The sequence below is a fragment of the Equus asinus genome, chromosome 8, assembly GCF_041296235.1.
Source record: "Equus asinus isolate D_3611 breed Donkey chromosome 8, EquAss-T2T_v2, whole genome shotgun sequence".
Classification (NCBI taxonomy): domain Eukaryota; kingdom Metazoa; phylum Chordata; class Mammalia; order Perissodactyla; family Equidae; genus Equus; species Equus asinus.
The window spans coordinates 101,202,718-101,228,268 of record NC_091797.1 but is presented as its reverse complement, the minus strand read 5'-3'; the positions used below and the strand labels follow the sequence as shown (position 1 = coordinate 101,228,268).

Below are 25,551 nucleotides of genomic sequence, written 5' to 3'. Positions count from 1 at the left end.
TCCCATAAAACATTCATCCGCCCCGGCCCGCGCCGCGAGCGCCCCTCCAGTCCGCGCCGCCGCCCTGCCCCGCGCGCCGCGGCCCCGCTGCCCAGCCGCCCGGCGGAGCGGAGCGCGCCCAGCCCTGTCCCGCGGCCGGGCCGGGCCGGGCCGGAGCGGCGACGCCTGGATGCGGACCCGGCCGCGGGGAGACGGGCGCCGGCCCCGACGCGACTTTCGGTCCCCGACGCGCCCCACCCGACCCCTAAGATGAAGAGGGCGTCCGCCGGAGGTGAGTGCCGGGCGGCGGGGGCGGGCAGGGGCGGCAGTCCCCGAGCTGCAGGGCGCGTCCGGGGCTGGGGCGAGCAGGCACAAGGGTCGCCGGGTTCCGTGAGGGCCACCGCAGTGCCCCGCTGGCTAGGGCCGCGGGCGCCCGGGCCCCGGGAGGGCGGAGCCCGCGGCAGCAGGAAAAGTTGCCGCTTCCCGGGAAAGTTGGCGGCGGCAGGGCCGGGGGCGGCGGGTCGGGGTAGCCCCCGACGCTCGTCCGGCTTTGGGGTGAGGGCTGCCGGTGGGAAGGGCGGGGTCCGGCTTCGGAGCGCCCTGACCGCGAAGGGGTTAATGATCAGGCTTGCAGAAACGTGGGTACCGAGCAGGTGTCGGGGTATCGGGCCGCCTCCACCTTGCCCGGCGGACTCGGCTCAGGACCTCTCATTTCGCTGGGGTCAAGCCGCAGCGGCGTGAATGGGGGCGTTGGCAACAGTAGAGGGCGTGGGGGTCGGGGCTGGCCAGGAGGAGGCAGCGAAGCACCCACCATCCGCAGCCTGAGGGCCCCTGCGGGGCCGCGCGAGGGGGCAGAGGTAGTGGGGCTCGGAATACCCCCTCCCTGGCAGCCTTTGTGGGACCCCTCCCTCGACCTGCTGCGAGGTCCTGCCAGTGGGGGCTGGGGGGTGACCTCCTGTGGGAGAGTTGGGCATGCCCTGCCTAGAGAGTGGTCCCCAGGTGCCACTTGGGCTGCTCTGCTGATACCCAGGGTGCCGCAGGCTGCACACACGTTTCCTTGCACGTGCACGTCTACAAGGGCTGCATGCTTGCACACCGCATGTGCACACGCATGCCAGGTTGTCCCAGTGTGCACTCGCACACACACTCAGGGTACACATCTGTGTCCTCGCCCCCGCTTGCACGCCCACGGCCACACACACATGCACATAGCATGCCTGCTGTGGTCTCCATGCTTGGCACATGCCAGGGCCCCTCAGCAGGACCCCGCCTGTGCCTCCATGCACACGTGAGTAGGGGGAGGCTCTGAGCCGCCGGCGCTCACAGCGAGAGGGACCAGAAACCAGCTACCGGAGCCTGGCCCCACCTCTGTCCACCTGCCCTCATGTGCTGGGTGTTTCCCCTGTGCAGCCCCTTGGGCCTGTGTGTATGTGTGTGTGTGTAACTTGGTGTGCATCCGCACGTGTGAGTCTCTGCTCGTGTGACCGTGTGTGCCTATGGACACGTCGGCATGTGTTTCTTTGTTTCCAGGTGTGGGTGCCCCGGTGTACCCAGGTGGGTTCTCTTTGGGTTCTGCCTGACTCTGGAGCAGAGGCCCTGGGGGTGTGTGTTGGGGGCTAGTTCAGTGCGTCCAGTACAGGGTGTGAGGCAAAAGGGTTCCTGGCCGCTCCTCCTCACTTCCCATGCTGGGGCAGCGGTGGCCAGTGGGGGCTGGGTCCCTCTGGGCAGGGAAGGCCCTTTCCAAACCTCGAGGTCAACACCGTGACAAACAGTCCAGACTCCCCCGTGTGCTCAGCAGCCGCTGCCACTGGGCCCGGTGGGGATGTGTGGGCACTCTGCAGCTGCCCCAGGAGGGCCCTGCCCCCGCTGCTGTGGGTTCTCCATGGTGGGAGCCTTCTTGGTAAGGGGTTCCATGCTGTGTCACTTGCCTCGGGTGCTGTGTGGGGCACTGGGGTAAGGGCGTTGGTGACCCACTCTCTCTGTGGGGAGGCCCCTGACCCAAGCCAGGGCTCAGAGAGGCCAGCCACACCGCCTGCTCCCCCAGCTGCCATCAGTCTCCTTGTCTATAGAATGGAGACAAGTGGGCCATCCTTATAGAATGTGTGTGAGGTGGGGACAGAGGGGGGGCTGGAAGGTGGGCCCCATGACAGAGCAGCCAGTGGGGCTGGCCACTCCCCTTTCCTAAGCCTCCGTCTTTCCATCTGTAAAGTGGGTGCTGTTCCCACTGCTGCTCCAGCTGAGGTAAGGGAGAGCTAGCTCCCATGCAAGGGACAGACCCAGGCGGTGGTTAGCACCCAGACCCTGGCTGCAGGGTGTGGGATGGCAGGACAAGAACGGCCTGGATTTGCGTCCTGGCTCAGCCGCCCGTCTGTGTGTGACCTTGGGTGTAACAGCTCACTTCTCTATGCCTCAGTCTCCTCACCTGTGACGCGGACCAGTAATCAGGCCTCCCTCCCTCAAGGCTGAGGGTCTCGTGAGGTCTGACCCAAGTGCTTCTGCCTTCAAAATACTCCAGACCCCACCCCAGCCCTGTCAGCGCTTCCCATGCAGGCAGATCCTCCTGGAGCCCTGGCACTGCTAGCCGGACCCCTCCCTCCTGCCCATCTGCACATGGGGAAATGAAGGCCCATGGAGGCCAAAGGCGGGTTAGAGTGAGGGGCCGGGCAGGCGGAGGTGGGAGGGAGAGAGGGCCCGAAGGAGGTGGGAGGTGGCCAAGCGGGGTGGCCTCTGTGCTCTGCCCTCACCAGCCGGGAGACGGCAGAGCCCCTGAGCCTCTCTCGCCCTCTGTGAAGATTAACGGCCTGCCAGGGGTCCTTCTGTCGGGACTGGCCCTCTCCCTGTGGTCGTGGATGAGAGGGAAGGGACAGGGCTGAGGAAGATGGGTCTGAACAAGCAAGAGGAGTTGCTGTGGAGGTCTCTAGAAGACCCTGACCACAGGGTGAGCCGGGGCTCTGGAAGGCGAGGGGCAAAGTCCTGCTGTCCTGGCAGGCTGAGAGCTGCCCCAGGCCCTTGGCGGGGCCCAGGTTTGTTTGCTGTGGTTTGTTTCAAGTAACAGACCATGAGGAGCTGGGCGTGTGTGGCTGAGCCTCCCGGACACTCTCGCGACCCTGGACACCTCCTTCCTCTGCTGCCCGCAGGTTAGGGGACCCGTGCTCACCCATAGCCAGCGCAGCCCCTGCCGGGCCTGAGTCCATGGTCTTGTGGCATGGACGCCTGCGGCAGGCGGTGCAGCACCAGGAGGGGCCGGCCGGTGCGGGAGAGGGAGCCCACCCCCCAGGGCCGCCTTTCCTGCTCTCCCGGGCCTGCAGCCAGGAAATCTCAACGGAGTCTCAGCCTGTGCATCCAGAAGGGTCAGGAGAACAGAGCGTGAGCAAGGAGTTCCTCAGTGAATGAGTGAAGCGAATTGAGTGAGAGAACGAGTGTGTGAGGGAATAAGTGTGTCGGTGACTGGGAAGGAGGGAGACTGTGAGTGAATGTGCGAGTGTGTGAGTGATCCCTCCACCCCCAGACATCATCGTGGGGGTCCCGAGGGCTCCTGGCTCTAAGCTGTGCCTGGTCAATGAAGTTCATGCCTCCCGCCCCCAGCCTGGTGGGCCCTGACCTTTGACCCTCTGTGGCCACTGAGCCTGGGCTCAAGGTCCATAGGAACTGGCCTGGCCACCCCCAACCCCACCCTGCAGCCGTGCCGCAGTGCCAGGGCTGGCCCCCCACATGCCCAATCAAGGCCCAGCCTCTGCAGCCCTCAGCATCCCCTACCCAGTCGCCTGGCCACTCCGACTCCCTCCAGCAGCCCGATCCTAGCCTGCATTTGCTCCTGACAACCCGTTCACTCAGAGACCCATTCATTCACTCACTCAGTCAGTCACTTATTCCCAGCCTGTTGGACCCTGTCCTCAGCCAGACAAATAAAGGGATGTGAACTGTGACCTCCTGAGTAAGTAGGACTAAATGCTTTAAATGACAGGAGGTCACAGAACCACACGTGGAAGCCTAGCCAGAAGGGTGCGCCATCCACACCCCTGCGTCTCCCTGCATCGTTACTGGAGCGCGTGGGCCCAGCTGGGTCCGCCACACCGGGAGCTTTGTGCTGCAGTTTCTTCTTTTGTCACTGTATTTTAAACATTTTGCACGTCGCGAACTATTCTTGTGCATCATAGATTCACTGGTGAGTGTGGAAGCACTTCCTGAGGGTGAGCCATAGTTTATTTATCCAAACCCACCTTGGCCTCTCACACTGCCCAGCAGTTGTGTAGCTGGACTCTGGGAGATGCACAGGCCCCCACGTGTCCTCCGTGGAGGCCCTGCCAGGTCCCCTGGGGATGTGGCCACATGCCCCCTCCCAACATTTTGGGGCTGAGCTTGAGAGCTTCTCTGTCCCTGGTCCCCGAGGTCGAATTTCTCACTGGTCCGAGTGGAACCGGCTCTGGGAATAGCCACTCGTGCAGCCGGTGCTGCAGGTCACCTCCTTCCTGCCCCTTCTCACAGCTTCTGCCCTCGCCCTCCACATCCTGACAGTCCTGTCCCCGGGGGCGGGCCTCCATGCCCTGTTGGGAGAGGGTGGAGGATGGGCGATGCAGCCCCCCCAGGACAGGGCAGCCAGGCCCAGGAGCCAAGCGAAAGGACGGGGCTGTGGGCAGGCCTCCCAGAGGGCAGAGACCAGGGTCCCCAGTCGGCCCAGGGGGCCTAGCAGGAGGTGAGCGCCACTCAGGCCCCTGGCGCGTGGCGTGGCCGACAGTGAGGCGGAGCCCGGTACGGGGCCTGGAGTGTGGGCAGCCCCAGCGCTGGTCAGCACCAAGACTCTGGCTGGCCGTCCTGCTCACGCCCGGTGGAGTTGGAGCCCCACGGAGTGGCTGTGGGACTGAACGAGGGCTCCGTGGTCGGGCGTGTGGAACCGGCTGGGGAGTGGTGCTGACGGAGCTCCTTGCCAGCAGGCAGCCCGGCCTCCGGTTTGCGGGCAAGTGGCAGGGCCTCCCTGACGCACTCCTCCGTGATGCGCCTCAGGGCCAGGTGTTCCCAGGAACACATTTTGGGTAACAGCGGCTGAGGTCCCTCAGAGGGCCTGGGAGGTGGACCTTTGGGCCCCCAGCAAGGGCCCCAGGGATGGGTGGCCCATCCCACACAGGCTCTGCGGGCACGGCCCTGGATGGGTGGTGGGACCGTGGTTCTCCTGGCAGTGGGAGGCAATGTGCAAATGTAACCTTTGGGTTTATGACTCTATTTCTTTGCAGCAAATGTCACGGGAAATGTCAGGCTGAGCTTGAAGCTGGGTGAGGGGCCTATTGAGGAAGGGAGTGGAGTGCCGAGGGCTCAGGCCAGGGCAGAGCTCCAGGCCCTTCACCTCCTCCTGGGAGCCCTCTTGGATTGCCCTTCTCTTGCCTGGGCCCAGCACCATGTCCTCGGTCTGTCCCAGCCTCATGACCTTGTTGAGATGTTGCCTTTATTCGCCTCCTGCCAGAGTCCAGATGGGGCGGGCTCCGGGACCTGCCAGAAGTCCCCGCCCCACCCCCCCCAACCGAGTCTGGGCAGCCATCGGATCAGCCTGTGCGCACCAGCTTGCAGTGTGACCTTGGGCAGCACCACCCGTTTCTAGTCACCAGAAGCCTCATCCGTGATCCGTGGCTGTTGACCAGAGGTGGTGTTCCTTGCTCAGTGCCTCTGTGGGTGGGAAAGTGCTCCAAGTCTGAGGCATGTGGGGTGCTGGGCTCTGAGGGAGTGGGTGGGGATGGCATGCAGGGCCAGTGAGGGTGGGTCACTGGCTCATGGCATCATGTGGCAGCTCCAGCCACATAGTAGGTGCTCAGTAAAGAGCAAGGGGCAGTGAGTGGGCGTGGAAGGCGGGGGAGGTCTCAAGGCCAGCTGGGAACCCGCAGCCCCCAGATTTGTTTGCCTCCCTGCGCACCCTGAGTTCTGCCCAGGTCCTCAGTCCCAGTGGTTGATTAGCGAACGTTTATTGCCTCCCTGCTGTGTGCCAGCCATGGCTGGTGGGGGGACGACAGTCTCAGGCCCCTGGTCTGCCCCACTCCCAGCAGGCCCTCCTGCTCCACTCCACTGGCTATCCCAGGTCCCCCAGATTCAGCCTGTCCAGTGGTGATCACCTCTATACCACCTGCTCCTCTAGCCCCCACATCCCGGCTCAAGGCTCAGAGACCTGGCTGCCTCCCTCTACCTGTCCCCAAAGGCAAGTCCAGTGTCAAACGTGACCTGCTTCCTGTCCATCCCCTTTGATCCCTCACCAAGGGCCTGCCTCCAACCGGCCCCTCCCAGGCCGCCTGCCATGAACTCCACAGCTCCCTGCCTGCCTCCTGGTCCTCCGTTCGGGCAGTGAGACGCTCTCCTAAAGCGTGCTGCCAGCCAGGCCCCTCTGCCTAAACTCTCCCACATCTACCCTCGGGCGAGGCCCCTTTGTGTCCTGGCCCTGGGCCAGGGGGCCTCATTTGGGAACTTTCTCTTCCACCCCTGCTGGGGGAGGCCATGGCTCCCTGGTCCCAGAGCCTAGCAGGTACTGCACCTGCCTCTCCATCTCCATGACTCCGTGTCCAGCCCAGGCCTGGGGCCAGGGTACAGGGAGCCGTGAACAGTGGGGTGGCCCGACAGACAGTGCCCTGAGTCAGCTCCCAGGAGACACAGCAGCTGGAAGCCCTGCCCTTGGGGATGGCCACTGGCCGCCAGGTGCAGGCCAGTCATCTGGGTGGCTGCAAGAGGGCAGCCCTACCCCGGCTGATGAGCAAAGGCGCGGGTCTAGAGAGAGACCAGAGGGGCCGGCCTGTGGGGGGTGTCCTCCAGGCAAGGGTGGGGCAGACGCTGCCTGGCACTGGGAGCCCCTAGGCTTTAGCCCAGAGCCAGCTGTGGCCTGGGGGGATCGCTCCTATCTGAGCCTCCATGTCACATGGGATGTTGTAAAGGAGGAGTCGGTGGTGAATGCTGCCCACAGGGCCCAGCCCTTCATGGGACCTTGACCGTCCCAGCTCCTGGGGTCCCTTCCCATTCAGGGGGGACCCTCCTGCCCTGGCTCCTGGAACTGGCTGCGGAAATAGAGGCTGGTGATGGGGCTCCCAGGGCCCTCAGTGGGCAGTGGGGCCCCCACAGATTCCCAGTCCTTCCCAGCTGCCCTTCCCTGAGGGGTCCATGGTGGAGCTCAGGCAGGTGGTGGGGAAGAGGGTGGGCCACAGTGCCCTTGGGAGCAGGTGCCCCTGCTGAGCTGCGGGAGCACAGAGAAGAAGCCCTGCCTGGCCGGCACCTCCTCCATGGGACCTTCTGCAATGAGGGTCCAGGCAGGGCCAGCGGCTGGGGAGTCTGGAGGGGGCCCTTGTGGGGGTCTCCACGTCTCTGCGAGGAGCCCAAGGCCCAGCAGGGGCCCGGGGCGGGTGGGTGTTGAGCTGACCCGGAAGGAAGTGGACGCCCACCTCACCACTTGGAGGCTCCACCCGCCATCCACTTTGCACCAGCCTGCGGTGTGGTGGGGCCCTCCTTGGGCAGGGCGGGGTCCAGGCAGGAGCAGGTGGGCCACCTGGCCCCTGAGTGTGGCCTCCAGCTCAGAAGAACCTCCCTTCCCCAAAGAAGTGGCTAGAAGCAGAATTCCAGAAAAAGACCAGACCTGGACTGCCACCAGGACACTCTGGGCGCCACGTTACAGCGGCCTCAGGAAGGCTGGGGGCCCAAGGTCACACAGGACGCTCCACCCCAGCTCTCCCTCCTGCCTCCATCACGCACCCGGCCAGGAACCTGGGAGCGGCCCAATGTTGCCTGCCCCGACCCCCCGAGCCCTGCCGAGGTCCCTCCCATGTGCTCTCCACTGTCCACTTCCCTCTGCCTATGCTGCTTGAGCCCCTTGCTCTCGCAGGATGCAGCCAGCCCCCTCTCTCCTCCTCAGAGAGCACAGACCTCACCAGTCACACCCCTGCCCAGCCACCCCCTGGCTCTCTTAGGTCTCTTTGACGGGGGTCCAAGATCCCCAGGGCCATCTGAGAAAGCAGCAGGCCTGTCACTGTCCCCCACCCAGCACATGAGTGGCCTTCCCCACATGACAGGGGCTGATGGGGCACTAGGGGGGTCCTGGGGCTGTGGTTCCTGAGTGTCCCCTGGGGAGGCCCTCCCTACCCTTTCTGGGGTTAGGTAGCTAGGCCCCAAGGTGCACCTCCAGGATGGGGGTTGGAGGCAGCCCTGGACAGCTCCCCAAGGGCCACTGGCTTTTCTCTCCATTCTCTCGGCAAATGCTTTCTAGCATTATTTCCAGGCCATCCCTGAGCTGGGCAGCAGGGATCCCTAGGTTCCTGTGACACATTCTGCCTTCAAGGCCCCCCACGTCCCAGGTAGACACCACAAAGCCCATGAGGTGCTGGGAGGGAGCAGTACTGGTTGGGTGCCAGCGGGGTGGTGAGGCTCCTGAGGCCTGAGTGCCCCCACTGGGTCCCCACCCAGGCCACACCGGCCTTTGTTCTTAAAGAGGTGCAGGAGCTGCTGGCCGAGGGGGAGGGGGCTCTTGGCTGGAGCAGAAGCTCGGAGACTCTGGGACAGCCCACTGCATGGGGGGGTGGCTGGGGCCATTGGCATGGTCCCAGGCCTGCTTTGGGCAGGGGGGAGGGAGATGGGGGTCAGATGAGGAACTCGTAGGGTCAAGCGGGGAAGAGAGAGAGGGCTGGGGGTCTCAGGCTGGAGGACAGGGTGGAGGCCATGGAGTGGACAGCCGCACGCCCCCCTGCCTAGCCCCAGTGGGAGGCCAGCTTGCCACTCTTTGTGCTCCCAGCCATGTGACACGTGGCCCCTGCACACCGGCCGTGTCCAGGCTGTCTTTCATCTCCCTGCCTCAGCCCCAATTTATGTCAGGTAGAGGCTGACGTGGGGACAGGTGTGACAAGTGTCTGGCTTCCTGTTCAAAAATTGGCAAAAGAAAAACTCTCCCCATAAAGATATTCCATCTACATACCTCCTGGATGTCACCGAGAGGACCCGTCACGGCCGAGACAGATGGTGGCCCTAATGGACTCCATTCTTCACCTGCTGCTGGGGCCGGGCCCTGGCCCCCGGGTGGCCCAAGGCAGGCGGGTGGGGCAAGGGGATGGATGGATGTGTCAGTGCCCCTGCGAAGCCCTCCCCGACGCCGTGGCTGCCTGTCCCCCCCCCCCCGCCCGACATGACAGGAAGCGTGATATGAGCATGACTGTCCTCATCAGTGACAAGGGGCAATGGGAGAGGGGGCAGTATGCTCCTCGGGCGGGCTGTGGGAGGTAGTTGGGGAGGGAGGGGCTGCAGGCCTTCACGCTCCAGCCCCTGTGGCTCATTTCCTGCCGGGCGGCTCGCAGGTGGCCGCCTTCTCACTGTGTCCTCACGTGGGGAGAATGAAAACAATCAGTGTGTTCACTCTCCCGACGTTGCCCTGAGGCCCAGGCGAGGTCAAGACCCGCCCAGCATGTCATTCACACAGGACCCTTTGGGCCTAGGGGATGCCCCATGGTGGGAGCCGCTGGCCGTGACCCTGGCCAAGCTCCACAGGCTCTGCCTGAGAACCTGCTCCCTCAGTGGCCCCATCAGGGCTAAGTTCTGTGTGGGTCTGAGGATGGACACCCCAGCAAGGCTGTGGTGTTGGAGGGGGACCAGTTGGGAAGGGTCCAGCCTCCACAGGGTGGTGTGGTGGGGCTCTGGGAGAAGAGTCCTTCCAAGGGGGTGTGTCTGCGAAGAGGGCGGGCAGTCCAGGGGGGGTGCTGTCTGAGCAAAGGCTCATGGGGGCCACATGACCCAGCGCAGGTGCTGGGGTCAGCGTCTGGGACCAGCCCGGTCAGGTCCCAGCATGTACTTTCTGGCTGTGATGAGATCTCTCCTCTGTCTAATGGAGGCGGTGGTCCCTACTGGGAGCAATGTGAGGCACTTCTGGGATGCTCCTGAAGGGCGAGTGGCCAGGCACTTCCCGTGCACCCACTGTGTACAGCCCTGTGGCAGCCGTGTGGCCTCTCCACACCCTGTGAGGGGTCTCAGTGTCTTCATTTTCCAGGTGAGGGAATGGTCCCAAGAGGTTGGGAGACCTGCCTGACGCCCACCAAGGCAGAGCCAGCGCCCGAGGCCCTGGCCCTCTCCCGTTCCCTGCGGGCCTGAGCAGGTGGGCAGGGGCCCCACAACACGGGGCTCTTGGCAGCCCTCCCGTTGCCCAAGGACAGCCTCCCCAACCCTCCCTGGAGCAGAGCCGCCCGTCCAGTCGGCACACGAGACCAGACAGAACAGACTCAAACACTTCTGATTTCACCAGTTCGTGTGCATAGAGAATCTGGAAAAATAGACCAGAGTTTTAGGAAAGAACTTGCCTCAGTCAGCTCAGGCTGGGTGGCCTCACCAGCAGACGTGGGCCTCTCCCCGTCCCGGGCTGGGCTCTGGGCTCTGGGCTCTGGGCTCTGGGCTCAGGCGCCGGCGGGTTCAGCTTCTGGTGAGGGCCTCTTCCTGGCTCACAGGCGGCCCCTTCTCGCCACTTCACCACGTGGAAAGAACAGAAACGAGCTCTCTGGAATCTTCTTAGAACCGCACCAGTCCCATCGTGGCCACCCCCATGACCTTGTCTAAACCAGCCACCTCCCGAGGCCCCACGTCCAACACCATCACACCGGGGGTTAGGGCTCCACACGTGAACGTGGGGGGGACGTCCCCCACAGGGATGCTGTGCCCTGTGGGCGCTCCTGGGCCTGGACACCCTCGGGAAGGCCATCTCCATAGCCTCGCAGAGCCTGCAGCCTCCCCTTAGTGAGGAACGTGTCTTGCGTTCACGTGACAGACGTTTATGGAGCACCTACTGTGTGCCGGTCACCGGCCTGGCCTTGGGGGAGGCCCCCAGCTGCCCGCCCGAGGGTAGGGTTTTAAGGACACATTAGCCAGAGGAGGTGCTGAGGCCTGGGCCGTGGGCTCTGCCAGGAGCTGGCTGGGCCCACAAGGCTGGGAGCACGCGCTGAAGGCCCCTCGTTCCCAAGCACCTGCTTCCTCCTCTGCACGGGGCTGCCCTGGCCCCCAGGGGCCACCAAGGCTGCAGGGCCAATGTGAGGGGGGTCTTCGGGGTGCACTCCTGCTCTCCTTTGCTCAGCAGTTATTGAGCATCTACTGTGTGCAGCCCCTCACACAGGCAGGCTGAGGCCCTGGCATCAGGCGCCTGCCAGGGGCACTGGGTCGGGGACCAGCTCTGTCTGACTCAGGCCTGGGCTCCTGCTGGGGACCCTCCATGTTGGGCTGGGGGAGGAGGGAAGAGGGGTGGGGGTGGGGGCGTTGTGAAATCATTAGGAACGTCTTGAGGCAAAAGGCAAATGCTTGTTCAGGCTTGAGAAAGCTGAGCCATGGTCAGCCTGGGCAGGGAGGCAGGGGACCCTGGCCGGCGCTGGCTACATCCTCTGTGGGGCAGAAGGTCAGGTTGTCCAGGTCCTCAGGGTTACATGGGCGCGTGAGTGGAATGTGGCCTGCAGAAAGCCCCCTGGCCCCTGGCGGCCTGCCACGGCCCCGGTGCCTGGGGTGGTACCCACAAGGTCTTGGGCTTTCAAGGGCTGCTCCCCCAACCTGACCCTTCCTCTGCCTGGGGCAGGGGCATCTGTGCCCTGGGTCTGATGGGTTGGGGGGCCGGGACTTTTTCCAAGCTTCCAGCAGGTGTTGGGGGTGGGGAGAGGCAGTGCTGCAGCCTCAGCTCTGACCCCTCACCCGTCGGGGGACAGGGCTGAGGCAATGAGGCCAGTCTCCCTGGCTCCCGCCCCCAGGGCAGCCCACCCCCCTCCGCATGCCAGGAGTGCCTGGCGCATCAGCCTCAGGAAGAAGCCGAAATACACTGACCTGCTTTTCCAGGAGGCAGCGGCGCCTGGTCCTCCCACCCTCACTGGTGAGAAGCCGCCAACAATTTCCATCCCAAATTGATTTCAAATAAGAAAGAGTCATCACACAATCATATAGGAATAATTTATCACTCGTTAATAAAAGAGCAATTACTTATTCTCGTCGCCCCTGCCTGCATGCCCCATGTCTGGTTGCAGAGCCGTGACTGGGGCCCTTGCAGAGGCCAGGGGAGCCTGTCTGTGCTCAGCTGAGGCCAGGCAAGCCCTCCCCAGGGCCATAGACCCCTGTTTTCGAGGCCCCATGTGCAGGTGGCCCCCTGCCGGGTTTATCCGCTGGGCCCTCGCTCCCAGGGGTCCTCAGGCTGGTGTAGGGGGCTTGGATCTGTGAACGGGAAGCAGGGTGGGGATGAGGAGGGGCTGGGTGGGGCCTCATCCAGGTGAGGGGCTATGGAAGATCTGAGCACGTAGCTGGATCTTCGGTCCAGGAGCTGTCCCTTCAAGTGTCTGGGCTGCAGTGGCCTTCGGAGCCAAAAGCCCAGAGTGTTGCTGGAGATCAGGGGTGACCGCGGCCACCCTCAGCTGAGCAGGGTGCTGGAAGGCCTCGTTCGAGGCCACAGAGAATGCCTCTCGGCAGCACAGTCCCACTTCCTCCTCCTGTCTTAGAGATGCCCACTTCTAACCCATGTTCGTCCCCACCTTCTGGCAGATACACTTTATTTTCTCATTATTTCTCTCTATTTTTGAGATTTCAGTGACAGATATGCAGTCGTTTTTCAAAGATAACATTGCGGTCAACCATATCTTGCTCAAAGTTAAAACCTGCACCCACCCTTGGAGGCTGGTCTGGAGAACTGGCTTGTTCTGTCCCCGGCCCCCATCCTCCTTGAGGCAGCTGCCATTGCCCTGCTCCCTGTTTTCCAAGCAGTTACCTTCACATTTCTGTGGTTCTGACGCCAGGCCCCTCTTCCCCAGCACACTCCCCAGCGTGCTGACTCGCTCCGGTCGGGTAAATCCGCAACCAGTGTTTCCCAACCCAGGTCACGTCAGTGCTCTTCACCCGCTGCCGAGGCTCTGGGGAGGGGACTGTGGTGACCTTTCTGCTCTCGTGTGGCCTTTGGTTTTTCCTAGAGTTTGCATTTGACTTTGTCTTTTCCCTCTTGCCCCATCCGCCACCCTCCTGTGCTTGCTCCTCTCTGCCTCTGCGTTCTGCTGGGTCTCTCATCTTCCTGGCGGAGGCCTCCTCCCCAGGCCTTTGTCCTGCTGTCCCCGCCTGGGCTGAGTGTGCTGTGGCCCTTTCACAGCCACCCGGGACTTCTTTCCATCACCAGTGCTTGCTGGGTCTCATGTTTTCCTCCTTTTGGGTTGATGTCCTTGTTTCAGCTGGAGCACATCCCCAGCTGGCTCTCTGAGGAAGGCACCGTGAAGAACTGATCTGTGAGTCCTCTTCTCTGAGCATCTATTCAAGCTGGATTAACCCAGTCCAAAATTCCATGCTGAGAAGTGTTTCTCCTCGGAGTTTTGAAGCCATTGCAGTTCTGTTGTCTTCTGGCGGCCAGTGTGCTGTGGAGTCTGCCACCGCGTTGCTTTTCCCCCCGGAAGTCCAGGCCTTTCTTGGCCCCCGAGGCCCAAAGCCGAACTGGGAGCGTCGTCTGCCCTGGGGGCTGTCGCCCAGTGGGGGACCAGCTCTTCGGCTCTGGGAGCTTGTCCAGTATTATTTCTTTGATCACTTTTTTCTCATCTGTTTTCTCCTTCTGGAACTCCCGTGAGGCAGGCGTTGGGCTGTATGTCTCCTGAATCTCATCACTTTTTCTCTTCCTCTTTTTGTTTTTCTTTCTGGAAGACTTCCTTGACCTTGTTTTCCAACCCTTCCATTGATTTTTTGTAATTTTAGCAGTTCTATTTTTCACTTCCAGGCACTCTTCTCGTTTTCTGATGGCTCCTTGTTCATAGCGCCCTGTTCTTGTTGCAAATCCTCTTCTCTCCCTACGAGGGCACTGATTGGATTTTGTCCTAATTTTGACTTCCTTCTCTGCACTGTCCCCTCCTCCTCCAGAGTCACATTCTCTCTTGCCTGCATTGGCGCGTTTGCGGATGCTTGCTTTTCTGGTCCCATTCACGAAGGAAGCACTCAAGGTGTTCAGATGCTCTGTTGAGAGAGGGGCTTGTCGACTGGCAGGTTCTGAGTGATCAGGCAGGAGCCACATGGGCGCCCCTGGAGGCAAGTGGTGGGGACCCTTTCTGTGGGTGTTTCTCCCAGGGAGCGGCTCCCTCGTCTTGCTCTCCACCCCACTCAGTGTGCCCTCCATCACCATCGTCTTGGGTCTCAAGAATGGGGGAGAATCTGTCTCCAGCGTGGGTGGGTGGGTGGGAGGGGGCCGCTGAGTGTGCCAGTGCTGCTGATGGGGGTGGGGCGGGCAGCTCAGGAGGTGGGCCAGCTGTGCGGGCTCAGGCCTGTCTCGGGCCTCCTCTTTCCGCAGGGCTGAGCTTGGCAGGTGGGCAGGTGGCTCTAGGTGCACTTGCAGTGAGGTCTGCCCTCCTCCAGCCCAGACACAGCCTCTCCTGGACAAAGCAGGGCTGTCAGGCCAGGTGGCAGTGGCCTCAAGATCGCTGGAAGCAGAGCAATCGGCGTGGCTCCGGGATGCCACCCCTGAGCAGTGGGCCCCCCCTCCCTGGGCTCCTCACCTGAAATGGGGTTGACCAAGGTCAGACGGGCAGAGGCCCCACTCCGGCCCCTGGGGAGGCAGGACGCAGGCCACAGAGCCAGCACCTGGGAGGGGCGCTCCGTGGGGTTTCCAGGCTGGAGGCGGGTGTCGGCTTATTGTCTTCATGTCACTGGTGTGGAGACTGACTCTGAGAGGGCCAGCAGCTTCCTCAGCCACTTGATGAGGGAGTGCAGAGCCCATATCTGAGCCCAGGGGACAGAGGCTTAGGCTAAGGACAAAGCACTGGGGGAAGTCAGGGAGCCCAGAGCGTGGGAGGCTCAAGAGCCGACCCACTGTGGGGAAATGGTGCCCCACTCTGCTGTGTGAGTCTCTGGGACTCAGGGCCTCCCTGACGCCATGTGGTCACCGCACCTCACTAAACCTCAGTGCCCTTGTCCGAGGAGTGGAGGTGCACGGTCTCCCCCTCACTGTGCTGTGGGATGTGGTGAAACCTCCAGGAACAAGAGAAGTCTGTGCCTTAGGCCATCCCAGGGAGGCCAAGGGTCCCGTCTCTGCCACCTGCTCCTTTCCTTCCTCTGGTGCTGGGTGAGGCTGGGGAGTAACGGTGGACTGACAGGGAGACACGCTCGTCCAAGAAGCCCCTGGGCAGCTTCAAGGCACCAATGCTGGAATGGGGTGTTTCGGGACATGGCCACCCAGCAGTGGCCACCGCTCACTGGCCTCTGGGGCTCCCTGCCCTTGCATGAGGCTGGCTGTGCTCCGGGTGGGCTCCAGGCCAGCTCCTGGCCAGCTGTCCTCTGAGGGCCTTGCACATGACCGGTGCAACGATGATGATGGTGACAAGGAGTGCAGGCCTTCACAGCCCACTTTCTGTTCAAGATTCCGGCCTGAATCCCCATGTCCTGGGAAGTTCATGAGAACTGACTTGCCACGCCCCCTCCTCCCAGCCCAGGCAGGCAGTGTGATGCTGGCGGGCCAGTGAGCTGCCCTTGGTGTGAACTGGCCACAGAGCCCTGGGGGAGGGCACAGTGTCCTGGGGCAGCCAGATTGGCCCAGAGAACCCCCTGCCCACCCCAAAACCATCTCCCCCACATCTGTCTCCCTGAAGTGTCACCGTCGTCCTCCGAGCACAGACTGTGCTCGGTGCCTCCTCCCTGTGCCTGGGCCCTCTGCCCTCTCCTCCTCACAACCAACCCGTGGTTTAAGTTGCCCTCTTTTATGCATGTTTGACTGCCAGCCTCCCCACAGCCTCTTTAGCAAAATAATTGTTTTTCTTTTGACCTGCAGGGCATTGCAGAGTCACCATCTCTCCTCACCAGCCCCGTGAGTGGCCACCGGGCTGTCCACCCTAGCAGTGTGGCCTCGGCAGGACAGTGGCCCTCTCTGACCCTTGGTTTCCTTTTCATTAGGTGGGGGTTCAGGTGACCTCTGTGGGGCCTTTGTGAGGGTGAAGATGGCAACACCCACACGCAGCAGGCACTCACTGTGTTCCCATCATAAGCCAGGTCGGCAAACTGTTTCTTTAAAGGACCAGATAGCAAATCATCCCGGCTCTGAGAGGCACACCGTAACTCATGACTACTCTGCCCTGCCGTGGTAGAGCGGAAGCAGCCACAGCAAACACACAGGCGTGGCTGGACGTCAACAACACATTGTTTCAAAAACAGGCAGCGGCCAGCGGGCTAGTTTGCCAGGTGCCGGGAGAACGGGAACACTGGGCCCATCGGCTCTGACAAGAGTTCACTCTGGCCCCTGGACACAGTACCCTGGCCTCAGCTGGTGGTGACCGAAGTGGGAGCGTCTGGGGCTGGGAGGGTCATTTGCTGCCTCTTGAAACCCTTGTCCCCTGGGAGGCACCAGCCTTTCCTACTTGTCTAGTGCAGGGTGCTTGCCGGGCCACGCTGCGCTTCTCCACCGTCTGGGCAGGCGCTGCCCCCCCACCTCCGTTTCAAAGCCCCCAGGCACCCTGCAGACGTTAAAGCCCTTGCGGAGGCCCAGGCCACCCTGGTGAAGAGTGTTCGCCAGAGCTCGGCTGTCCTGGGACAGCTTAGGTGGCTGCAGTTCAGCCGCTCCTTCTGCACTGGGGCTGATCCAGGTGGCTGAGAGGTGGCACAGGCCGGTCCCAGAGAGTGAGCAGCAAGGGCCTGCTAAGACCTGCGCTCGTCTCTTCACAGCGTAATCCATCCTGCTCGGGCAGAGGCCGCCCGGCTGCCTTGTCGGCTGATGTTTGACAAGTGCCGTGGGCTCGAGAGCATGTTGGGGTGTGCCCTCTCGTCTTGTCCCACAGCGGAAGAGAGAAGAAGTTCTCCAGCCCTGGTGCCTGGGAGGGCTTCCATGTCTGTCTGGCCCATCACAGCAACCCCTGTGCCCTGATCCACCCTGGTCCTGGCAGCCGAAGGGCCGAGAGTGCTCCCCAGGTGTGCATGGCTAGGGTGTGCGCCCCACGTGTGTGTTCCTAGGGCTTGCTCCTCGAGTGTGTACTTTGCCCTGTTGGAGTCTGATGCTCTGGACCTTGCAGGAATGGTCAGCTTCATGCGGGCAGCAGAAGCAGGGTCCTAGGAGGAGCTGGCGTGGATTTGCGGGGAGTGCAGGACCCAGCACTGTTGGCCCTGTCAGGCTGGGCACCCCTCCTGGACAGAAGCTGGTGGTGGGAAGGGGTCAGGCCAGACAGATGGGCATGGTGTCAGGGGTGTGGTGTTGCAGGGCCCAGGCTCCAACACCAGAAATACCCCCTTCCTGAGCACCCAAGGGCAGGGGTGTGTCAGCCCTCGGCCACTTCCTTGTTAGTGTCCTCTGGGAACTTCAGCGCATGCTGGCCGCCAGGTGGAATTAGCAGAGGGACTGTGATGAGCTGGTTGTGGACAGAATTCTCCAGGTAATTAGGCAGAGGGTGTTTATTGGCCTGATGGCAGGTGGCAGCCTCCTGTTGGGGAGGGGGCACGGGCTGAGGCCCTGGAGCCTTGGGGTGGGAGGCAGCCTGCACCAGCAGTGTCCTGGGGCTGGACGGGGCTTCGCCGGACAGAGCTGCCAGATGCTGGCATCCTCGGCCCCTGGTGCGGGTTCCCTGGGGTGGAGACGTGAGCTGGAGAAGGCAGGTTCCAGAGCCTCCAGGCCATAGCCCAGCCTTGGCCGAGGGTAATTCCCGAGGCCTGGTGCCAGGCCGAGGATCCTGCCCATCAGAGGGCCTGCCTGGACCCTCACCCTGGTGGTGGGCTCTGGGACTCCTCCCCTGATGGCCCCCTGCCTCTGGGGCCATCTGAAGGCTCCATGACCCCTAAGTCCCCCATGTGGTGCATGCCGTGTGGCGGGGTGACCGCCGTGGTCCGCCCACTCCTGGATCACAAGTGTCACGAGCCGAGGTCCGCATCTTGGTCTCGGGCCTGCAGTGCCCAGCGCAGCGCCTGGCCCAGAGACCTCCTGCATGTTTGTTGAGTGAGTGTGTGAGGGTTGGGTGAGTGAGCGCGGCCCCTACCACAGCCCACCCCCTGGGAAGTGAGGGTGATGGGCAAGGTTGGGGTGGGGAAGCTTTAACCCTCACTGCCCTGCAAGGCCTTTCAGTGACCATGTGCCATCGGGATGGGAATCCTACTAGGCCTGGGCTGTGAGCCAGTGGCTTTCCCCACCGAACTTCATATTCCTCACCTGTAAAATGCACCAACAAACTAGACCACTAGGAGAGTTCAGCAGACAGGGAGGGGCTCAGGCAGCACAGAACAGTTGGTCTTGCTGGCTCTGCCCATGCTGGGCCTCAGTTTCCCCCACTGCACATAGCTTGTCCTGGAACTGCTCAGCCTGGGCCCAGCGCCCTCCTGCCATGGCAGGTGACCTTGCCCATTATCAACCTGGCCAGCCCAGCTGGCCCGTGAAGCCACAGCCCCAAGAAGATCAATAAGGAGCGGGGCCTCGAGGGGTTGGCGACCATGCCCCCAGGAGATGCAGGGTCCCGAGGGTGGGCTGCCCCACAGGAGCTGCCGTCACCCTCCTCTTCCTGCACCTGGAGCTAGGGAGGGGGCCCGGAAATGCCACGGACGTGCACACTGCCTCTGCGCGTGTCTGTGGCCCGGAGGACGGACGGAAGGTGGGCGGGGAGTGTGAGAAGCGAGTGAAGACCGAGGGGGACAGATGGACGACAGAGGGTGGGCGGGTGAGCTGGTCGCTGGCAGAGGGGCGGGTGTGAGCACAGCGCTGCCAGAGTGCCCTGACCCTCTGCGGCATGCGGACGACACCAGCCCCCTACCCCCACCCAGAGCTATTTCTGGCCTTGGTGTGCTGAGCTGTGGCCTCCTGTTCTGCCTTGTAATTGCGGTCTGTGACGTGACCCTTCACGGGACAGTTTTGGTGCTCGAGAGGGTCCTGAGCCGACCCGGGTGCTGGCTGTGCTGTAGCTGCCCAGACCTTCCCCAGCCTCCTGACCCCAGCCTCCTGAGGGGTGGGCAGCAGCTCAGACAGAGCCTCCCTGGAGAGGTCCCCTCCCAGCCACCGATGGCACAGAAGGGAGCCGTGTGCCTCTGGCCCCGCCCCTCCGCAGAAGGGCTACACAGTGGCCACTCTTAAGGCTTGGGCTGGAGGTGCCTCCTTCCCTCGCCCACCCTTCCTCCTGGACCACCCTGGGTGGGAGACAGCCAGGGCTTAGCCGCTCACTGTCTCAGTTTCCTAGTCTGTAAAATGGGCTCAAGATACTGAGAAGACAATTGATTCTTATGCAGCTCTGACTCCTGCATGTTCATACCAGCTGGTGGACCCACTTAACAACCCCCAAAGTGGGTGTTCCTGCTGCCCCATTGCAGCGGGGAGCATCAGGGCCCGAGGGCATGGAGCATGTGCTCTGGGCCTCTCAGGCTTCCAGCTCTGTGCTGTCTCTATGGCCTCACGTTGTGGGGGCAGAGGTGTCCCCATGGGACTTTAGGGAGCTACACCCTGCTTACCTCAAGCCCAGGCTGGGGGCCCCGGGAGCAGCGGAGGCCAGGGAGCACACCAGAGACCTCCTCTGGCCTGCAGCCTGCGGCCGTCCCTGCTCCTGAGCTGCTGACCTCAGCGGCTGCCTACCTGCCGCCCACTGCCTCCTGCGACTACTGGGAGCCCCCAGGAGCCTCCCGGCCCTCCCCACTGCCCTCCCTTCTCCTCTGGCTTCTCCTCCCTCCACCTTCCTCCCCCCTTGCAGTGACCGCAAAGGGGGACCTGGGCCCTTTGCTGCCCAGGAGCAGGGGCAGCGTGAGAATGCACGTGCCCTTCAAGGCCAGCCCAGGCCTGACATCCCCCAGCCTCCTGGGTCTTTGGCTCCATGGCCTTGTCAGCTGTCGTTCCTGCCCGTCTGCTGCCCCAGCAGGAGAGGCCCTGAGTCGAATCCAGTCACTGTCCCCCACCACCCCCCCCAAGGCAGGAGTGGCCGATCTGCTACCCTCTGTCCTCATGCCCCCGCCATGGCCCCTGAGCCAGACCTGGGCTGAGGCCAGAGCTCGTCGCCAAGCCCCAGTGGCCCCTCTGTGGGGAGAGTACCGGAGGAGACCTCAGCCATTCTGTGCTGAGACCTGAGGACAGAAGGGGTGAGTATCAGCCTGGGGGATGACAAGAAAGGGACTGGTTTGGGTTTGTGCAATGGTCCTGTAGCCTGGTGGCCTGGTGTGGGACCGTGGCTTCCGAGAGTGAGATCCTAGGCTGTGGCAGGGCTGTTTTCTTGCCACATGAGCCTGGAGGCGAGCTGGCCCCGGGTGCTCACTACAAACTGGGACCCAGTGAGGCTGGCGCAGTGGGAGGTGGGCCGAAGGGAGGCAGGCCACCGGCTGGAGCCAGTGGGCAGGCTGGGCTGAGAGGAAGGAGAGGCAGGCGAGCAGGGGCCTCCGATGGGTGGGCAGGACCCAGGAGGGAGCAGATCTGGAGGCCAGAGAGGCCTTCTGGCTCAGGGTGCTGCAGAGGCCGGGAGGACCGATGGGGGGATAGCACGAGAGGACAGGATGGGGAGGACTTTTAGGGTTGGGAGGGGTCAGGTCCATGGGGTCTGGTCAGGGGACACCCTCCCACTACCTGGTGGGGTCGCCCGTGTCCCTGGGGCCCCGCTGTGACTAAGAAGCCACGCCGCAACGTCCGGGTTTGATTATCTCGTAAAAGGACGCCCCCTCTGCTTGCTCAGCAGAGGGGTTGCCATGGAGACCAGCGGGCAGGCCCCAAGGGGGCCAGGTTGGAGCCAATTACTGTGGCCGCAGCAAGGAGAAAGTCCACCGCCGGCCGTGGTGCTGACAGCAGGGCTGGTGCAGAGGGACAGGCCCTCAGAAGTTGGTTTCCAAAAAGCAGTTGGCTCGGCGGGAACAGAGCGGTGTCTTTGTGCCCAGTGCCGGCTTCCTGGCAAGGCTGAGCCATGCGGCCGCTCAGCCACTCACCGCCACAGCATGGCTCAGCCCCAGAGCCTCATTTGGGGCGTTCTCAGAGTGGGCGTAGCCCCAAGCATGTGGCTCACAGCCTCCTGGGGGCCCAGATTGGGGAGGGCAGGTGAAGCCAGCCTGGTCTGGTAAAGTCAACTGAACCCAACACCAGCCCAGCTCACGGACCACAGCTTCAGGCCTGGGAGCGACGGGACAGCGTGCGACAGTAACAGCTCAGTCAGTGATGTGGCAGGTGTGGTCGTGATGGGTGGCTGCTGACATAGCCCAGTCAGTGGTGTGGACAGGACTGTGGCATGGTGTGGTTGGTGACATGGCACAGTCGTAACATGGTGTGGCCCAGAGCCTGGCCAGAGAGTACCTGGGCTCACCGCACCCTGTCTTAGGTCCTCCACCACCAGGTCTCGGGGATGGGACATGCTGTTTTTGTAGCACAGTTACATCCTGTGACAGCAAGTGAGATGCTGGTGAGAGCTGGCATGATCAGGCCTGACTTTCCCAAGGAGGCCCCATAATTAGAGAGCCGGGAGAGGGTGTCAGCAGTTTAAATAGAACAGCAGGCTGAGGTGCCCCTTCACAGCCTCCTGTGTAAGGCCGGCCCAGAGAGGGGCACCAGGGCTTGGGGGGTCCTGGGCTGGGCTGCCTCTCTGGACCTCCATCCTGGGGCTGCCATGTCCCTGGCAGCCAACAAATGGCCCAGCCCCAGCGGCAGGCAGAGCACAGAGGAGGTCCTCAAGCTGTGGGAGGGGGCTCCAGGACCTGGGGACTGGAGTCCAGGGGGGCCCAGTCCTCTTGACCACTGCACTAGGCTTGGGGTGGGCATCTGCACTGGCCCAAGCAGAGAAGACCCAGTGTGGTGGGGGCCACAGCATGGGGGGGGCGGGCTCCAAGTAGCGGTTCTGGGTAAGGGAAGATGGCCCATGGTCGTCTCCTTCCTCCCTCCTGGCTCTTGCCCCAAGTCTCAGCCGGCCTCATGTCTGCAGAATCCTGCTCTTAGCTAGCTGCCAAGGAAGGTGTTAGCTGTCAACGCAGGTGTTAGCTGATAACTCAAGTGTTAGCTGATAAGCCATAACCCTCCCTGGGGGATTCACATTTTAATAGACTCACTCCTGGAGGCGGGAAGAACCTTGGCTCTAACGGTGGAATGACAGGCAGTGATCTTAGTATAGGGGCGTGTGGCCCTGCTGGTAAGACCAGGCTGGACACAGAGCCCCATGAGGGGTCTCCTGCCCTGTCCAGGTCGTTGGTGAGGCCCCAAATATATCTGGCCCCGAGATGGGGGAGAGGGGACTGGGGCAGGAAGCATGGGGAGTGTGTCTGGGTGGGAGGGTTGAGGGCAGCTGTGATTGCACAGGGAGTGATGGTCTGGGAAGGAGTAAGCTCCTCGCCCCGGGAGGAGATCAAGCAGAGAATGAGGCCGAGGGGAGGAGGCTGCAGGAGGTTCCGTGCCAAGTCAGGAAGCACAGAAGCAGCTCCAAGGAGGATGTGTGGAGGAGGGAGCAGCCTGCCTGGAGGGGGCTGCGCTCGCCCTTCCCTTTCGGAGCCGGCCGCCTGCACTCGGTGGTGTCCATGCTCCTGATCCTGTGATAGTAGAGTTGCTCCAGAGCCTGGGGCTCCCAGCAGTGTTTCCTTGGGACCCAGACCCCTGCAGGATGCCGCTGGGGGCTGTGGCTCCGGGCTCCACCAAGGCCCCTGCCGTTTCCTCCTTTAAGCGCAGCTCCCCACGGTGGTGAGGCCTCAGAATCTGGGCAGCCCTGGGGCCTCAGGGGCTCTGGGGCCTGGGCAGGACAGGGGGTCTGAACCACAGCCCCACCCCTCCTGCAGCCCGAGATGGCCCTGGGGAGGGGCTGCTGCGGAAGCTGTTGAGAGCCCAGCAGCTGACTGCTAGGCAGGCCTGGGCCTGAGCCTTGGCTCAGGGCTCCTCTGCGTGAGCTCAGCCGGTCTGGTGCTCAGGTGTTTGCCGAGGGCCTCTCTCCCAGCCTGGCCTGTGGGCTGGGGGCAGAGGACAGGCCAGGGATCACACTGGGACCAGTAGGGATGGCAGACAGGTCCAGAGACCTCTGTGTTCGCTGCAGTCCCGAGAAGGTTTCTGTGGGTGAGTACCCATCCCAGGAGGCCTTCAAGTGGGGTCCCCGCGCTGACCCTGCTCTGACCAAGTGGTAGAGGGGCATGTGGGCACATTAGCTCGTGTGTATGAGTGCCGGGCGGCAACGTGGGCGTCTGTGGGCGAGGTTCCAGGTGTGGAGCATGTGACTCCCCTGCAGCAGCTTCCAGGTGGCGGATGGAGCAGGAATCACAGCATGTGAGATCCCTGGGGGGCAGTGGGGGGCAGCACACCCTGAGCCCCACCCAAGCCCGTCCTGATGCCCAATCCTGAGGCTCTAGCACAACCCCCAGCCTGCTAACTGCCCCCTCCTCTGCCCACAGGGAGCCGGCTGCTGGCCTGGGTGCTGTGGCTACAGGCATGGCGGGTGGCGGCACCGTGCCCAGGCGCCTGTGTGTGCTACAACGAGCCCAAGGTGACGACGAGCTGCCCACAGCAGGGTCTCCAAGCCGTGCCGGCTGACATCCCGGCTGCCAGCCAGCGCGTCTTCCTGCACGGTAACCGCATTGTGCACGTGCCGGCCGCTGGCTTCCGCGCCTGTCGCAACCTCACCATCCTGTGGCTGCACTCGAATGCACTGGCCCGCATCGATGCCACCGCCTTTGCCGGCCTGGCCCTCCTGGAGCAGCTGGACCTCAGTGACAACTCACAGCTACGCTCTGTGGACCCCGCCACGTTCCATGGCCTGGGCCGCCTGCACACGCTGCACCTGGACCGCTGTGGCCTGCAGGAGCTGGGCCCCGGCCTCTTCCGTGGCCTGGTCGCCCTGCAGTACCTCTACCTGCAGGACAACGGGCTACAGGCACTGCCTGACGATGCCTTCCGCGACCTGGGCAACCTCACGCACCTCTTCCTGCACGGCAACCGCATCCCCAGCGTGCCCGAGCGCGCCTTCCGTGGCCTGCACAGCCTTGACCGCCTCTTGCTGCACCAGAACCGCGTGGCCCGCGTGCACCCGCACGCCTTCCGCGACCTGGGCCGCCTCATGACCCTCTACCTGTTTGCCAACAACCTCTCGGCGCTGCCCGCGGAGGCCCTGGCGCCCCTTCGAGCGCTGCAGTACCTGCGGCTCAACGACAACCCCTGGGTATGCGACTGCCGGGCGCGCCCGCTCTGGGTGTGGCTGCGGCAGTTCCGAGGCTCCTCGTCTGAGCTGCTCTGCAGCCTGCCCCCACGCCTGGCCGGCCGTGACCTCAAGCGCCTGGCTGCCACCGACCTGGAGGGCTGCGCCGTGGCCTCCAGGCCCTCCCATCCTGTCTGGACCGGCGGGCCTGCCAACGAGGAACCCCTGGGGCTGCCCAAGTGCTGCCAGCCAGACGCCGCAGACAAGGCCTCGGTGCTGGAGGCCGGGAGTCCAGCCTCGGCTGGCAATGCACTCAAGGGACGTGCACCGTCCGGCGACAGCCCACCCGGCAACGGCTCCGGCCCACGGCACATCAATGACTCCCCCTTCGGGACCCTGCCTGGCTCAGCCAAGCCCCCGCTGACAGTGCTGAGGCCTGAGGGCTCCGAGCCCCCTGGCCCCCCCACCACGGGCCCTCGCCGGAGACCAGGCTGCTCCCGCAAGAACCGCACGCGCAGCCAGTGCCGTCTGGGCCAGGCAGGCAGTGGGGGTGGTGGGGCCGGTGACTCAGAGGGCTCGGGCGCTCTGCCCAGCCTCGCCTGCAGCCTCGCACCCCTGGGCTTTGCACTGGTGCTCTGGACAGTGTTCGGGTCCTGCTGACTGGCCCCCGATTGGGATGCTTCTCTCAGCAGCCAGGTGTGTGTACATACGGGGTCCCTCCACGCGGCCAGCCAGCACGGGGCGGCAGGCCCTCCCGGACGGACGCTCCTGCCCCCGCCCCATCTCCACCCCATCATGTTTACAGGGTACGGTGGCAGCGTTTGTTCCAGAACGCCGCCTCCCACCCGGATTGCGGTATATAGAGATACGCGTTTTATTTTACTTGTGTAAAAATGCCGACGACGTGGAATAAAGCGCTCTTTTCTTAAGCCGTGGCCTCTCGGGCTGGGGTGCTAGGGGCAATGAGAGGCAGGGTGCCCTGCAGGCACGGCTGCCCCAGTCACAGGCACACGGAGGCCTCGAGAGGGAAGGGGGTTGCCAGCCACACAGGCCGTGCGGCCCGGGCAGCTTGGACCATCTCCACCCAGCACCATGGCGGCCACCAGAGATGCGCAGTGACCCAGCCGGCCCTGCCACGGACACTGATGTCAGCAAGCGTCCCCTGCAGCTGGACTGACAGTGGCGTCCGGGGAGAGGCATGTATCCAGTGCAGACCACACTCTCAGCCTGTGAGAGCCAGATGTGGCTGCCTTTGTGGAGATATCTGCTCTGGTGCTACACAGGGTCTCTGGAGGGCTCAGTCTTCCACCCCAGCCAGCCCAGCCCCGGCTGCCCTCCCACTCCCATGTGACTTGCCAGCGCGCACATACCAGAGCTGCAGCCACACCTGTGCAGGCACGTGTCCAGGGCGCCCTGCACTTATACCAAGCCCAACCCCGATGCAAGGCCACATGGGTCTCTATGCCCCTGCAACACGTGTGCACACACAACACACAGGCGGGGCAGGGACCACATGCGCACACGTGCATGCACATGTGTGCTCACAAATGCAGAGCACATGCAGCACAGGCAGAAATATGCA

General features: G+C 63.3%; 1 protein-coding gene across 1 annotated transcript; it reads left to right on the top strand.

Moving 5' to 3' along the window:
* Positions 1-24,894, top strand: RTN4R (reticulon 4 receptor). The gene is made up of 2 exons (XM_014835443.3): positions 1-271; positions 23,230-24,894. The coding sequence occupies exons 1-2, from the start codon at positions 250-252 to the stop codon at positions 24,627-24,629; spliced, it is 1,422 nt and encodes a 473-aa protein (XP_014690929.1). The 5' UTR covers positions 1-249; the 3' UTR covers positions 24,630-24,894.
* The last annotated feature ends 657 nt before the right edge of the window (positions 24,895-25,551 follow it).

Excerpts from the sequence above, each read along its gene's own strand:
- RTN4R (XM_014835443.3), top strand. The coding sequence starts at position 250 with ATGAAGAGGGCGTCCGCCGGAG. Across the intron at positions 272-23,229 it reads GAAGAGGGCGTCCGCCGGAG|GGAGCCGGCTGCTGGCCTGG; the intron begins GTGAGTGCCGGG and ends CTCTGCCCACAG.